Raw genomic sequence first — 14562 nt, 5'->3', positions numbered from 1 at the left:
TCCCGATCTGTATGCGGCTCGAGAATAATTATACAAAGAAAGCATGCGGGTATGATTCAAAGAAGTGTCCAATGCATCTGCTTCACTGGTAGCGAGACTGTGGTTGTGGAGAGCGAACTCATGTCACGGTCGCATGCATGTCAAATGCATGCCGTTGAACGTGCATTTTACATGAGAAGAACTTGTTGCAGATATTATATCTAATATTAGATTATATGACAATAATACAATCCAAATTCTTCTGCTATACCTGTATAATCCGCCGTGGTTTACTGATCAATCCTGTTTTATAACACAGATATCAAGTAAGTTTAGGGATAAATGGATTCAATGGCATTGTCTGGTACATGTATGTGAATTGATATGAACTGATGTCGGCTGCACGTGGTAGACTAACCCTACTCCAAAGAACGCGCATATGTACATCAAATTTGACAAGGGGGTGAATTAGTAAATATGGTCACAGCGTGAAATATTACATGATTGTATGAAACCTCAATCTTCGACCCTCACACATTGTGCTTCTTGAGAAAGTCCTGAATGAAGTTGAAAGCCCCCGGCGCCGCATAATGCAAGTTCAAGGCGTGACCTACAGCAGGAGCCACATAGGTAGCAGTATTCTCCTCTGATACTTCCGGATACAGCGCAGGCACAAGACCAGCCAAAATATTGGACGGAGAACTGCAGTTCCCGTTACAGAAAGGCAAATCTTCATTTCCAGCAACGACCGCAACGGGACCTTGGAATTCGCTCGTTGCATTGATAACGTGCGTTAAGGTGAAAAGTTCACCCAGCGTGAAGCTTCCCTTGGTGGCATCTGCCAGCGATAGGATTTCGGGGTCAAAACCCGGGTCGTAGAAAAACGCAATCTGATTCGAAACGGCCGTTCCAGCGACAAGGTATCCAGCAGAGAGCCCACTGAAGCGGTACGGCTGGGTTTCCGAGGCAATGGCTGCATTAAGACCCAGGCCAAAACCAGGCAGACCGTTCGAATTGAGTGTGAATCCTGTCAACACTGCGGCGTCGAGGGTCTTTGGGTAAGCCGCGGTGACACCCTGGGTCAGGATGCTCCCAAATGAGTGGCCTACGCCCACGACAGTCGTAAAGGCGCGGTCACCAAGGGTACCTTGGCGAAGCTTGCTTGCCAGTGCCTCGAGAATCTCCAGCTCAAGTGGCGATTGCACGGCATTCAATGGGTCTTCCTTTGACGATGCGCCAACGCCGAGACGGTTGTACAGGAATGTGGCATACCCTGCGGCCGCGGCGGTGTCGACGTAGCTATATCCCGAGGCAAAGTCCCAGTAGTGGCGGTCCACGCCAATACCGTGCGTGAGGAGCTGGACCTTAGTTGTCTTTGAGTTTTCGCCTGCAGGCAGACAATATGTCGCCTCGATATCGTAGCTGCCGGTGACCCGTTGGGTGCCGTTCGTGAGGGATTTCACGTAGCCATCCCCGCCTGACGACCACAGGCTGACGAGTGTCCGAGTTACTTGCGACTGATTAGAGGGCAAGTTGTACGCGAACTTGAGGTTTTTGTCGGTTGTTGCGTTGACTTTAACGATGCCAGAGATGCAATGGGCTGATCCGCCGTTGGAAACGTGAACGGTATGATTGATCAACCCGGTCACATTGGGGAATTCCAGACCAGCAGGACCAGAAAGAAGAGAGGAATTGACGTTCTGTGCCAATGCAGCAGCACCGATCAAGGCAGAAGTGAAGGTCTTCATGGTTGTTGTGGGGCTAATCGATAAAGGCGAGGAGCGAGGATATGAGCCAACTTGGGTTCCTTCTAATTGTCTTTAGAGAATGCGTTTTTCAATCTTCTTATATACTACCCGACCCACATTATTGTGAGCGAATAATCACGACATCGCAAGAACTTCCATTCTGGGTTATCTCTGGACGGAGGTCGATCGCATATTTGTCATGAGCCTAGAACACCTGTTTATACTGACTATCAAAACCGATTGATCTCTATGGCGCATTTATTGGCGGATCCTCAGACAAAATCATTGAGAATAGCACCATAAGAATCAGCATTTTATAACGCTTTGAACAGTCTATGATCGAATAGAATTATCCAAGATTTGGCAGGGTTATTGCATGATAAAATCAACGAGATTTGACGCTTTTGACGAGGCAAAATCGACAAAGGTTTGGAAGCACATCGTTGGATATAGCGAGATATTGAGACAATTCTTATGCGCTATTCCTATATAGGGCTAATCTAACCCAATTAGGTATGTGGTTAATTGTACGTTGTAAGTTGAACACGTTCCAGAAGCTCCATATTACCAATTGCTCACGTATCAGTATTATCAGCGCTGGCGTATGCGCAAAATGACAAATCTTGGTTACCAGGAAGGGAAAGTGTGCTTTTTTGGCGGGGCCCGGACGGCCGGGAGTTGACGGAGAAGCGGAACTCTGTGCCGTATGCGATTGCGACGACATCTGGCTGCTTCATGTCTGTACTGTTGGCAGTTGTGGCGGCGGACTGGTCGGAGCTGGTGTTGAAAAACTTTGGAGAAGACTACTTTGCCACCGATATAGACCAGTCTGTGGCTAAGAGTGCCATGGCCTCGCTTTCCTTCGCCAGATAGACCGCCATTGACCTGTATGCTTTTCCACCGCTCAGCCACTGGATTAATCTAATCTAAGAACCTCTGTCCTTTGTAGCGAAATTTTCGTAGAAGTCGCTCTTCTCCTTTCCCAGATCGTCAAAGACGTCGGTTTTCCGGACTGCATCCAATTTGATAGGATACCGTTGTTCCCGCTGAAGCTTCACTCCCGGGAGAGCCTGCAGCGATTCCGATCGTTCCCGGAGTAGCTTCACATCTTGGTCTCGATCCACAAAAGCCTTGACGATGTTTCGCGGCGCTGTTTTAACTCCTTCAATTCGAATGTTCTCCGTCTCGCTCTGGAGTCTCAAGGCAGTTACCGACGATTTGCTGGAGCTGGATTGGTTCTTGCAGAAGTTGATGGCATCTGGGAAGGCTTGGTTGGTGTCCAGTCTTATCACTGGTAGACTCAGCAATGAATGGAGTTGCTAAGTGAGGTAGGGTGAGCCCAGACAATTAGGTTTGCCTACAGCCTAGTTACAGTACCATAGCGCTCTGCTGAAGGACTTTGGGACTAATTGTGCATCATCCAGGGGGCTAAAAGTTCCCAGTACACAGCCCGATGTGTGTGATAGATGAACACAAGTCTCTGTAACCTCAAGCATCAACTTGAACAAATTGAAGACTGCACTTTGATGTTTCCAAGGTTGCATGGATTCCGTAAAGACTGGAGACATAAGGTGTTGCACAAATATTCTAACTCGTGTAGATAATGTATTTCGATCAGGTGACGGGTCTATCTCGAGCGCTTCGAAAAGATGTATATATAGCTGCCCACTCAAGCACCGGTTTTCTCAAGAAATTTAGACATAGTCGCCAAGCAAATAGCCTGCTCTTCTTCTAGGTCCCAATCCTTACCAAGCCGATAAGGAACATGGCATGAGTTAGGAGTTTCGAGCACTTCAACCTCATTACCCTTCTTCCTCAAGTTCTCTGCAAACTTCATGATATCATCATAAAGGACTTCCGATGTACCAGCATTGACAAAGACCGGAATACCCAGCTGAGTCTCGTTTCCTAGAAATGTAATCCAGGAGTTACTGCTATCCCACCCCTCAGGTGTGTAGGCCTTCCGGCCCCAGTCAAGAAAATCCTGTGTGACATAGTCGGCGTTGTAATTGCGGTTCCGGGGCACATTCTCAATGGATTTAGTGCTCAGGTCGACCCAAGGAGACGACAAAAATGCACAGCGAGGCAACGGAAGCGCCGGGTTCTCCTCGTTGATGTAGCGGAGCAGTGCCACGACGAGATTGCCGCCTGCCGAGTCGCCAGCGAATACGATCTGAGATGCTGGGATCTTAAGTACCTCGAGAGCATAAACGTAGGCAGTGATTCCATCCTGGAGTGCCGCAGGGAATGTGGTTTTCTTATCCCGAGATAAGCGATATTGAATGGCAAGCGCTGGCCATCCGGACATTTTACTGAGTTCATTGATACCTACTTCGCCAGTTTCCCCGGGACGACTACCGAACATCACATAGGCACTCCCGTAGAAGTGAATGATGAGTCGCCGTGGAGGTTCAGCTGGGGCCTCCGGGAACCAGACAGCCCCAACGGGTAGGGGCTCCACTCCCGGTACTGAGCAAGTGATTCCCTTGTAGACTTCGGATTGAGTTGATTCTTCGCCTTCTTTGGTCTTCGTGGTGATGGTCTTTTGGGGGTTGAGCACAATGAATTGATTCCCCAATGGGCCTGCTTCCAGTGATTTTGGCCAGGCTTTCTGGATAGTCGTCAAATAATTCATTGTCACAGTCCATTGACTGGACGTAAAGGCAGTTTTCCATGACCAAGCAGCATTGGGCCGGAGGAATTTTGGGATGTTGTAAATCGCCGCGGCCGCCAGCCATACCGGGGCGGTGACGAGCGTGTACGCGGTGTAGAAATAGGTAAAAGCCCTGGAAGGCATGATGATTGATCCAGCACTTGGTACACTTGTCGAGGTTTGGGGGGGCTGGACTCCTCATATAGCTCTGTGGGTAATAATAGCGACCGTAACAACCTTGAAAGAAGAAGATGATGAAAGGTCCATTAATAACTCACTCACCGCGCTAGACCACTTGGTGTGGGGGTTAAGTTTCAAATTCAGCCAGATTCGCTCGAAGTTGTAGGTCTTTTGTAAGGTTGACCCTTGCACTTGCATAAATCTGGACGAGTTGGAGGACATGCCTCATCGCTAGTGGGGATGCGAGCGAGTTCATTAAGAAGGGGGCGGGAACTTTGAGGTCCACAAGTGCACCTGGCGGCTAACGGACCGTACGGCGCCCTGTTCCCTCGACCCACAACTAGCGCATTCTATGAACGTTTCAACTAGTGTATTACTTTGTAAATCAATTTGATTATTAGATCGGTTTAGACAACACATACAACCCCACTTGTATAATGGCCAACTACTACCTCGGCAGCGCCCAGGTGGGCAAATTTTTAGTTGAATCTGATTTGTTAGGACAGTAGACTACTTAACCTTGGAAGGAATGTATTGAAACACTGCCCCCTCGTCGATAACTTTCACTTGTTACGTGAGGCGCTAATGTTACAAAGGATGTTTCTTGTTTCTTAGCCATCAGTTTGTTGCCTATTCAATTCCTCTTTATGACTAGAAAATCATGTGCTAAGATACACCTGTGAAACAGCATAAACTTGGCAGAGCTTTCAAATATCCCTCCACATGCAGTATTCAAGTATTGACCGTGATACTCATTGATGAAGAAATTCCTTGACAACAATTGACCTCCACTCTTCAAGGAATTTCTCAATAGCCTCGGATGGGTAGAATGCTTCATTGAAATGAAGAGTGAGGTGTAGCTGACCATCACGAGTCCATGTATATCCTTGTAGTTTCTTGGTCACAAATTCAACTCCCGTCCACCAGTCCTCAATCTCGAGCGTATATCTTGTCCCTTCGTAACGCGTCTGAAGTAAATCGTCAACGAGGCCAAGCTGGCTCAGATCTACAGATGCTGACCCATATCCTGAATTGGCAACCTCAGCGGGAGTGTCCACCAAAGAAGTAGCAGCTTGGATAAGCAACGGCATAAAGCTGAATGCATTTTTAATGCCCCGATCATAGAATTCGGTCACGGCCCGACAAGCAGACTCGTAATCCTTCCCATCTTCTAGGTTGAAACTCTGCAGCCGACCTGTATGGTACGTAGCACCTGCACCCGCTGTGCCATTCCAAGGGACTGGGAGATATCTCCGCACATTGAAAGGGTTCAATAGAATAAAGCGGCCATCTGCGGGGGTCGCATGATTGGCTGCTGTAACCATGAAAGCACTCGCCATACCATTCGTAACGGTAATCCCGCGTTTCTTGATCTCAGTGATAAGCTGCTTAGTCTCATCTTTAGAGAATTTGTGGCTGAGCCGAACTGTCGATCCTGGGATTGTGCCAGGCAAAGCGTGTTTGACCCAACTCAGTGGCTTCAGGCTGGGATCAAAAACCGCTTGCCACTCGGCATCAAACGCCTTTTTAGTCTCTTCTGTAGCCTCAAAACCAGAACAAAGTAGCTCATTCATTGTCGGCGGAAGGCGCGAGATTTCAGATCCATCAAAACTGATTTCTTCGGCTGGTGAGGACAAAAGTTTCAGGAAAGCATCTTGCAACATCATCAAACCCGCTCCATCTGTGCGCCAATGCGGTGTCCGGAAGATAAGCTCTCGCGATGCGGGTACCCAATGAAGTTTGAAAAACGGAGAGGGAGGAAGACTGAGAGCCAATTTCTCAGCGGAAGTGATATTGTATTCACCTTCTGGGTGGACGATAAAAGTCTCCTCGAGCCATTGATCAATATCTTCTGGAGTAGGCACTGTATATCTGCATAGAGTACCTGTCTCGTCGATAACGGTTGCGAGTCGTGGATGGAGGTGCCGCAGAGCCTTCCACGCTTGTTTCAAATCGGGTATCTCGGGCTTATTTCGAAGCTTAAGAGTACTAATGGTGAAATAATGTTCCTTTCGGAAACTGGCACCCGTGGCGCCGATAGTTCGATGGAAGATTTCCAGGTCATCCAATGGCCGGTCGTACTGGCCGGGCTTAGTCTGCACAAATGGCATGATTTTGAATGGTCCAACTCAAAGATTGTTTTAGCTGTGAATTCTGAGGGATGTGAGAGTAGGAGAGGATCAAACCGACCTGGTCTATGAGATGGATTATAAAGGACTCAGGACCCGGGGTACCTAGTGTAGTGGAGAACCTTGGAAGAGGCTCCAGTATGTGACGTATCCATACGGTATTTTTGTTATTGCGATATCTCCGACAAACGTAATCTATGATCGTCCAATAAAAAAATTCACTTGCATACATATGTAGAGAAGTAAAATACAATTATACATAAATCCACCGAAGGATGCTCGGGCTCCACACCGGCACACTTTCCACAACCTTGAAAGTTACCCTTGTCCCAGTCTTCAAAGTTTTGGGGTTCAACATTGGGATAGATGCCAGTGGGCTAAGTAACTATAAGAGGGATACTCTGACAGAGGCTCTCTAAAATTTGAACTAGTGTTAAAGGGCTAGCGGTGTGATACTACTCACCCGGGCAGGTGTATACAACGGATACAATGCTAATCAGTGCGTGGAGTACTAAGGCGTATCTATCACCTGGGCATAGATTCACATATCAGGCCACCTGCTCTAGGTCTCCCTCTCCATCTCCCACTACCGTGCCCGTGCGTGGTCCTGCCCTCTATGATTCGCGGACATGGGACAACTTGAACTCGAACAGTCCCCACTATACTAGGTACCTAGCTAGCTAGATAGTTAGCTAGCGTCCTGTAAGAGCAAAACAAACAAATACTAGCGTCGTAGGTAATCAATGCATAGTGTGAAAGATGTCGCGATCCTTGGAAGGTGACGGGTCAATGGCATCTCAGTCAGGTTCGAGTTTCAGTGAAATTTGTTCAAATCTACATCTAAACGTCTCAGCTTTTGAGCTTGAATGTTCAGAGGCCAACTCTCTGGGTAGATCCCCCAACTAAATCATCCAGCCAGGTTGTGATCTCCGGAATCCGTCCGTCCCTGCCACCAGATCACACCAGCAGTAGTCAGCCGGGCCTGCGCCAGGTGACTTGGCTAGTACCACAAGGCTGCCGCCCCAGCTCTCCTCCCCGACCCCGACGACAGCCTCGCGCCGGACACTGGAATGCGGCTGTACCCCCTACACCACCCACCCACCCACCCATCTCTCTAAACACCGCACAACCCTACTACCTCTTCTACACGCTGCTCCGCAGCCGCGTACTACAGTCGACCGACGAAACGGCAGCGGACAAGCAGCTGAGACGACCACACTGGTTGACACGGCCGGCCGCAATAGCCTCCACAAGAGGTCACACTAAGTACAGGGCTACGGGCTTACACGAACGATCTGTGATACGTCACGACGTCCGTTGAGGACCACTTTAGCACCGGGGTAAGCGGCCAATAGTTCTGGGGCTAACAGCATGGACAGGGAGTCAATCACAGCCTGCCTGTCGCCTATGAGAAGGTCGAACTCGGCACTGCTGACCTGCATGTCGCCGTCGCGCGTACCGTGGTGATTCCGTTTCACTAGTTCGTGGCAAAATTGTAACTTGCGGCCATGAGGCTCGAAGACCAGGTCCCAACCATGGTATGTGTCAAAGCCTAGTTTTTGTAAATCCACGCTTAGCGATTCGGTCCCTGTGCATGGCAAGCCTAAACACAGCTTCTTGACAGGCTCAGTGCGCTTGTGTGGAGCTGGTTGGGGGAATCCGTAGAAATATTGCTGGATAGCATCCATTGCAATTTGATATAATGAAAGTTGTCGAATTTGAGAAATGTCACACTTGAGATTGCTCGGGGTGGGAGCTCTTCCACTAACATATCATTTATAGCCGGGATGAAATAGATCGAACAAAATAACCATTTTTTTCATTTCCTCCCTGAGCTTGAGAGCTATGCAGGAACAAGGACATTGGCTCCGACCACGAATCGGCACGTGCGGATCTCCGCCTGCGCATCGACCACCTCGAGCACGCATATGCGGCTATACCGCGGCGTCTCTCCTCGATGTTGCAGCAGGACTGGTCGACTGAATCATTTGACTGCTTGCAAATTCCGGCTGAGAGCAAGACCCGCTTGGGTATGATACCGACAGTGCCCTTCGACGACGTGATTGACGGAAAAGGGCAAGGGCTCAAGACGATACTCACAATCGTCTGGTGACCGTTTTCCTCCGGAAATATTACCAAGGTAACCTTCTCCTGACTTCGAATCGGGGATTCCAGTTTAATGATACGATCCTTAGTCGGATCCATTTGATCGTCAAGTATAGAGGCTTGAGCAGGGCTCTCCGGTCCACCGTTCTGAGCAAGTCACGTACGTTGAAAGGGTCTGCCGAGATCGGAGGGAATGAGTTTCGACGGTTGGAGTGTTTAGAGCTGAATGGACGAGAAGTGGGCTTCACATCGCTGACTTGCATTTTTCGCTTCCGGACTGACATGACTCGGGGCGTAGGGTAAACCAGGAAGACTTGTTTTACTATCGGGGGAATTGCAACAATACACTCGATAAATGACAGTTGAAGATTTACGACTGCTGGTGGAGACGAGTGAACGTCCTACTAGATATTCAATACGATAGAAGTATAGAACCGTTTAGCACCAGAAACTCGACGGATACTTATGATCTTGGATGATGGTCTCCACACTCTATGGTCGAATGCTCTATTCCCTTCCTTGGGATTAGTTATATAGTGGAGTTTGGTATAACTTTATAAGCTAATTGCATTAAGGTTTCTATAATGTCCTCGAGTTAGCAAGTACCTACAACCTGGGAAAGGGGGAGGGTTGTTGCATCCCGGGCCAATACATACATTCATCGATTGGTCGAAAAGTGCAGTCCATAGATAAGATATGGTATGCGAAACTAATTTCATACCTCTTTATTTAAGCCGCATGGTCCTGTTAAGTTCTCTAGCAGCGGTAACGATCTACATTGCGGTACCTTACCTTATAAAGTAGCTTAATTCCGAGACTTATGCATGCTTACCATCGACCCTATTCGTCAATAAGTACATCTGACATTCAAGAAACCGGTCCGCTGAACCCATCAAAGTCCTGAATACATCATACACGGCACACATATCTGCAGCCAAGAGATGACTATTCCGCCGATCTCGACATACCCCTCATGAGTTGAGATAAGCTGCCTATGCTTATGCCCATTCCCAATTCCTATTAACTCCTTGACTCCCCTGTATTTACGACATCATCTAGACAACGACTGTCGAATTGGTTTAGATCATGGCATCGACCAACGAATTCCGCCTCGGAGTCGACGTCGGCGGTACCTTCACTGACGTGTGCGTCTTCACTCCGAACGGGGAGACAGTCCGCGCCAAAGTCCCCACCACGCCCAACCAAACGATCGGGATTAGACACGGGATCGCGAAAGTGCGACGGGTTCTCAAGGAGCGGTATAACTGGGATGGGACATTTAGGTTCATTCATCATGGTACCACCACGGCGACGAATGCCGTGTTGGAAGGCAAAGGGGCGCGGACTGCCTTGGTGGTCACGGCTGGGCATAAAGATATTCTGGCTGTGAGGCGTTCGCAGATTCCTGGGGGCCTTGGGGCGTGGCTTTATTACACCCCTCCTGAGCCGCCGGTGCCGCTGGAGAGGGTGGTTCAGTGTGCGGAGAGAATGTCGGTTAGTGGGGAGACGGTTGTGGAGGTTGATGGCGAGAGGCTGAAGGGGGATTTGCTAGAGTTGATGGAGCGGGAGAGGCCTGAGGCGGTGGCAGTTTCGTTGCTGAGTTCGTATAAGAATCCTGCTCATGAGGAGGCTGTTGCGAAGATAATTCTAGAGGTATGTGGGCCGGGGGTGTCGGTCAATTGCTCGAGTGAAGTGTTGCGGGAGGTGGGCGAGTATGAGCGAACGGTCACGACGTGTACCAATGCTTTGGTGAAGCCGGTGATGCAGAATTATCTGCGCGAGCTGTCCGAGCAGTTGGCGTCGGAGACCGAGGCGATTCGGGTGTTGAAGAGCGATGGTGGCTTGACGAGTGTCGGCCTGGCTGGGGAATTCCCCGTGAATATCTTGATGTCTGGGCCGGCTGGAGGCGCCAAAGGCGTGGCTGATGCGGTCGCTCGAAGCACCCCGTACAAAAACCTCATTACTCTCGACATGGGGGGGACTTCGACGGACTGTGCGCTCATTTTGAATGGGAAGCCGCGTATCCGTCGAGATACTGTTGTCGATACCCTAACAGTTCGTGCACCGGCCGTGGATATTCATACCGTTGGTGCTGGAGGTGGCTCAATCGCGACATATATGGAGCTCACTGAGACCTTGCGGGTTGGGCCAGAGAGTGCTGGGGCAGCACCAGGTCCAGCCTGTTATGGAAAAGGGGGAACAGAAGCGACGGTCACCGATGCAAATCTCGTCCTGGGATACTTGCCCCATACTCTATTGGGTGGAGAATTCTGCTTGGATACAGAGGCAGCAAAGACCGCGGTTCAGAAGCTTGCCACGGCAATGGGACTTCCTCTCAGACAAACGGCAGAGAACATAATTAACATTGTCAATGAAACAATGTATGGTGCTGTTCGATTGGTTTCTGTTGAACAGGGATATGATCCAAGAGACTTTGCACTCGTTGCCTTTGGTGGTGCTGGACCTCTGCATGCCAATGCTGTAGGAAAGCTTCTAGGCGCGTGGCCCGTCATTGTCCCTCCGTCTCCAGGCATTCTGTGTGCACAGGGAGATCTGACAACCAAGTTGAGTCATGAGCAGTCCGTGACCTTTACTCGGCTGGTGAGAGATACCTCGTCGGAGGAACTGCGACGTCAGGTGGACGAACTGGAAAAACACTGCGAACAGACAATGCGAGAGTCTTGTGGTTCAGACTGGCCTATGCCATTGGTTGCCACGTACGAGGTCGATGTCCGATACAAAGGGCAGGCTCTAACCATCACCATCAATCTCTTGCCCGACGAAATCCAACTGGATGATCAGGCTTGGCGTTGTATGTTACAAGACGCATTCAACAAAAAGCATCAACAGCAGTTTGGCTATTGTCTTCCCGACTTTGAACTCGAGTTGATGCGTATCGGCGTGACCCTCGAGGACGGCTCCTCAGATTTGGAGCTGCCAGTAGTCCCTAAAGCAGACTCTAGCGAGCCTACATCCTCGGCCGTCATTGGCACGCAGATTATTATCATCGAGGGCCAAGAACAGGTAGCGACGGTGTGGGAGCGAGAGAAGATCACGCTCGAAGGCATCCGGGTTACAGGACCCTGCATCATTACGGAGATGGACAGCAACACACTGATTCTTCCAGGCTATTCAGGTGAGATCGATCGGCTCGGCAATATTCTCATCCAGCCGATTGCAAAGCAACCATCCCCAACGACGCAGCATACCTCGGAATCAGCAGCAGACTTGATGCGCAGTAACCCGCTCATCGCAACTCTGGTAGCGTCTTCACTGGCATGCATCCGTGGCGAAATGGACAAATTGATGCTCCGCTGCAGCATGTCCCCTGCTATCCGCGAACAGCAAGACGAATTTAATGTCATCACAACTGCAGAGGGCAAGATGCTCGTGGGCCAATTCGGCAGCTTCATCAAGGAGTTCCTTGAGGTGTGGACGGGAAGTATCGAAGAAGGCGATGTTTTCATTACCAATGACACATACATGGTCAAAGGGGCTGTCAGTCACTTGAACGATGTGATTATCATTCTTCCCATCTTTCATGAACATCGGTTGATCGGCTGGGCTTCTCAATTTGGACACCTGACCGATGTCGGCGGCATGGTTCCGGGAAGCCTGTCCATCAACGCCACCTCCATCTATGACGATGGAGTCCAGATTCCATGTATCAAGCTCTACTCCCGAGGGGTGATGAACAGTGACCTAGTCGATCTGCTATGTCGAAACTCCCGTCAACCGGCATGGTATCGATCGGATCTGACGGCTCTGGTGACGGCATGTCGCATGGCAGCAACGCGCATCTCCGAGCTGGCCACCCGCTTCGGAACCGAGGTGTATCTAGCTGCCTGTCAGGAGCTCCTACTTCGGAATCGAACGGGTCTAGCCAAGATTGTAGAGCGTCAATTCGACGATCAACTTAGCACATTTACCGACTTTGTCGATGACGACGGCCACGGCGTCGGACCCTGGACCGTAACATGCTCAATGCAGAAAACCAGTGCCGGAGGGTTAAAGTTCGACTGGAGTGGTACTTCTCCCCAGAGCGAGCACAGCATCAACTTCTACCTCTCCGAGACCATGTTCAAGATGCTCGTGGGATACTACCTCATTGCCGCTGCCGCCCCGGGAACCGTCATCAACGACGGGTTCCACGATCTCATTGAAGTGCATATCCCCGAGGGCACTGTTCTAAAGCCAGTTCGCCCTGCTGCAATTTCCTGTCGCACTCACTTCCTAGGTCGAACCATGGACGTGATCCAAGCGCTGATCGGGCAGAAGAACGAAGCCTATGTAGCGGCAGCTGGATTCAGCGACTCGCCCCATTTCTTCTACTCGGGATACTATCCCTCTGGAGAATGGTATCAACTATATCAGATTGGATTTGGTGGGGTTCCAGCCCGAGCAGCAGGCGACGGACTGGACTGTCATTGCTTGTTCCCCGCCATCAAGTCGATTCCCACGGAGAGCATCGAGCTGAATTACCCCCTTCGGATTGAGGCGAACGAGAGCGTCGCGAACAGTGGTGGCCCGGGATACTTCCGAGGAGGCAATGCGCAACGAACCCTGTATCGATTCCTGGCGAAAGGAGAGATCAGCCTGCATGATGATCGGTGGTTCACGAAACCATGGGGTCTCAAAGGGGGGAAGCCGGGACAACGTTCGCGGAAGATCTTGTATCGGTATCCTCGCGGTGCCGATCGTCCAGTGATGGAGGTCCTGCCGTCAAAATGCGACCATGTGCGTGTTAGTCCGGGGGATTTGTTGGAATGGGTAACATGGGGAGGTGGTGGATTGGGCGATCCTCTCACTCGACCCGCTGAGCGGGTTGCGATGGATGTCCGTCGAAAACTGGTGACGTTGGAGGGTGCACGCAACGGATATGGTGTTTTGCTCGATACAGATGGTATGGTCTGTACTTTGGAAACAGAAAAATTGAGGGCAGATATGCGGAGCCTTGTGACAGATGGCAGCATCTATGACCGCGGAGGCAGTCTGGACGAGCTGCGGGTGTCATGTTTACAAGAGACGGGGCTTGCTGCCCCGATCCCGCTGTGGGAAGTTGAGCCATATGGACCACACACGGGCCTGGAGTATGTGAAGGATTGGTATGCCACGATGCAGGAGGCGAGGGGGTGGGAGTTGGAGTAATGCTTCATGAATTGGCAGGTGTCAAAGATTTGTCAATCACGAGTGGAAACAGCATGGTGAAAATTCCCTGCATGACAGCACACCTGGGTTCCTTTATTGTCCAGGCCTTTGCATAGTTTGCCCTCAAATATTTCCACAGAAGTTGTTGTATCACATGGTGTGATTTGGATGTCTCAAGAAGGCATAGATGGTAAGGTGAAGACGAACTTGGCCGAAAAAGGATATTCCGGGCAAATTGATTCACTCCGCAGGCGGTGTTCATGTACCTGTGACAGCATGGAGAACCATATTTCTCTGCTTTGAAGCAGACGATCGGGAATAGTACTATTCTCATTGTTACTGTGCTTTTTCCTTGTTGTCGACTATAATTGGGGGAATATTATTTTCCTTTCCCGATGTTGAAGCAAATCAACAGAAATAGTTCTTCACTAGGAATGGATGCCCTACCCGTATATATATCACGAGTGTATGATCCCGAGGATAAACCCCAGCCATCATACTAGTACTACTCAGTACGAGAAACTAGTACAACCCTTGAGTGAATAACTGCTCTCGAAGCAGACTAATAGCCTGCATACACCTCAGCTCGCGCAGTAACCAGCTAACCCGCCCATAAGAC

The 14562-nt window shown here is 49.9% G+C and overlaps 5 protein-coding genes across 5 annotated transcripts; 1 reads left to right on the top strand and 4 right to left on the bottom strand.

Moving 5' to 3' along the window:
* Nucleotides 1–509: 509 nt before the first annotated feature.
* BDQ94DRAFT_170599 (alpha/beta hydrolase) lies at nucleotides 510–1727 on the bottom strand (the record flags this gene model as incomplete). Its single annotated transcript, XM_026771529.1, has 1 exon — nucleotides 510–1727. The coding sequence occupies one exon, from the start codon at nucleotides 1725–1727 to the stop codon at nucleotides 510–512; it is 1218 nt and encodes a 405-aa protein (XP_026625923.1).
* A 1528-nt stretch (nucleotides 1728–3255) lies between these two features.
* BDQ94DRAFT_144143 (Alpha/Beta hydrolase protein) lies at nucleotides 3256–4768 on the bottom strand. Its single transcript, XM_026766399.1, has one exon. The coding sequence runs from the start codon at nucleotides 4522–4524 to the stop codon at nucleotides 3397–3399; it is 1128 nt and encodes a 375-aa protein (XP_026625922.1). The 5' UTR covers nucleotides 4525–4768; the 3' UTR covers nucleotides 3256–3396.
* A 398-nt stretch (nucleotides 4769–5166) lies between these two features.
* On the bottom strand, nucleotides 5167–6671 carry BDQ94DRAFT_178933 (uncharacterized protein; the record flags this gene model as incomplete). The annotated part of the gene is made up of 1 exon (XM_026773245.1): nucleotides 5167–6671. One exon carries the CDS (start codon nucleotides 6669–6671, stop codon nucleotides 5313–5315), a length of 1359 nt encoding a protein of 452 aa, XP_026625921.1. The 3' UTR covers nucleotides 5167–5312.
* A 1292-nt stretch (nucleotides 6672–7963) lies between these two features.
* BDQ94DRAFT_170596 (uncharacterized protein) lies at nucleotides 7964–8377 on the bottom strand (the record flags this gene model as incomplete). The annotated part of the gene is made up of 1 exon (XM_026771528.1): nucleotides 7964–8377. The coding sequence occupies one exon, from the start codon at nucleotides 8375–8377 to the stop codon at nucleotides 7964–7966; it is 414 nt and encodes a 137-aa protein (XP_026625920.1).
* Nucleotides 8378–9881: 1504 nt separating this feature from the next.
* On the top strand, nucleotides 9882–13943 carry BDQ94DRAFT_170595 (Hydantoinase/oxoprolinase-domain-containing protein; the record flags this gene model as incomplete). The annotated part of the gene is made up of 1 exon (XM_026771527.1): nucleotides 9882–13943. The coding sequence occupies one exon, from the start codon at nucleotides 9882–9884 to the stop codon at nucleotides 13941–13943; it is 4062 nt and encodes a 1353-aa protein (XP_026625919.1).
* Nucleotides 13944–14562: the final 619 nt, after the last annotated feature.

The sequence above is a fragment of the Aspergillus welwitschiae genome (genome assembly GCF_003344945.1).
Source record: "Aspergillus welwitschiae strain CBS 139.54b unplaced genomic scaffold BDQ94scaffold_17, whole genome shotgun sequence".
Classification (NCBI taxonomy): domain Eukaryota; kingdom Fungi; phylum Ascomycota; class Eurotiomycetes; order Eurotiales; family Aspergillaceae; genus Aspergillus; species Aspergillus welwitschiae.
Note: the sequence above shows the minus strand (reverse complement) of the source record. Positions and strands in the feature narration are given on the sequence as shown.

What these genes read in the sequence shown, in the direction of transcription:
- BDQ94DRAFT_144143 (XM_026766399.1), bottom strand. Translation starts at nt 4,524, where the DNA reads ATGCCTTCCAGGGCTTTTACCTATTTCTACACCGCGTACACGCTCGTC.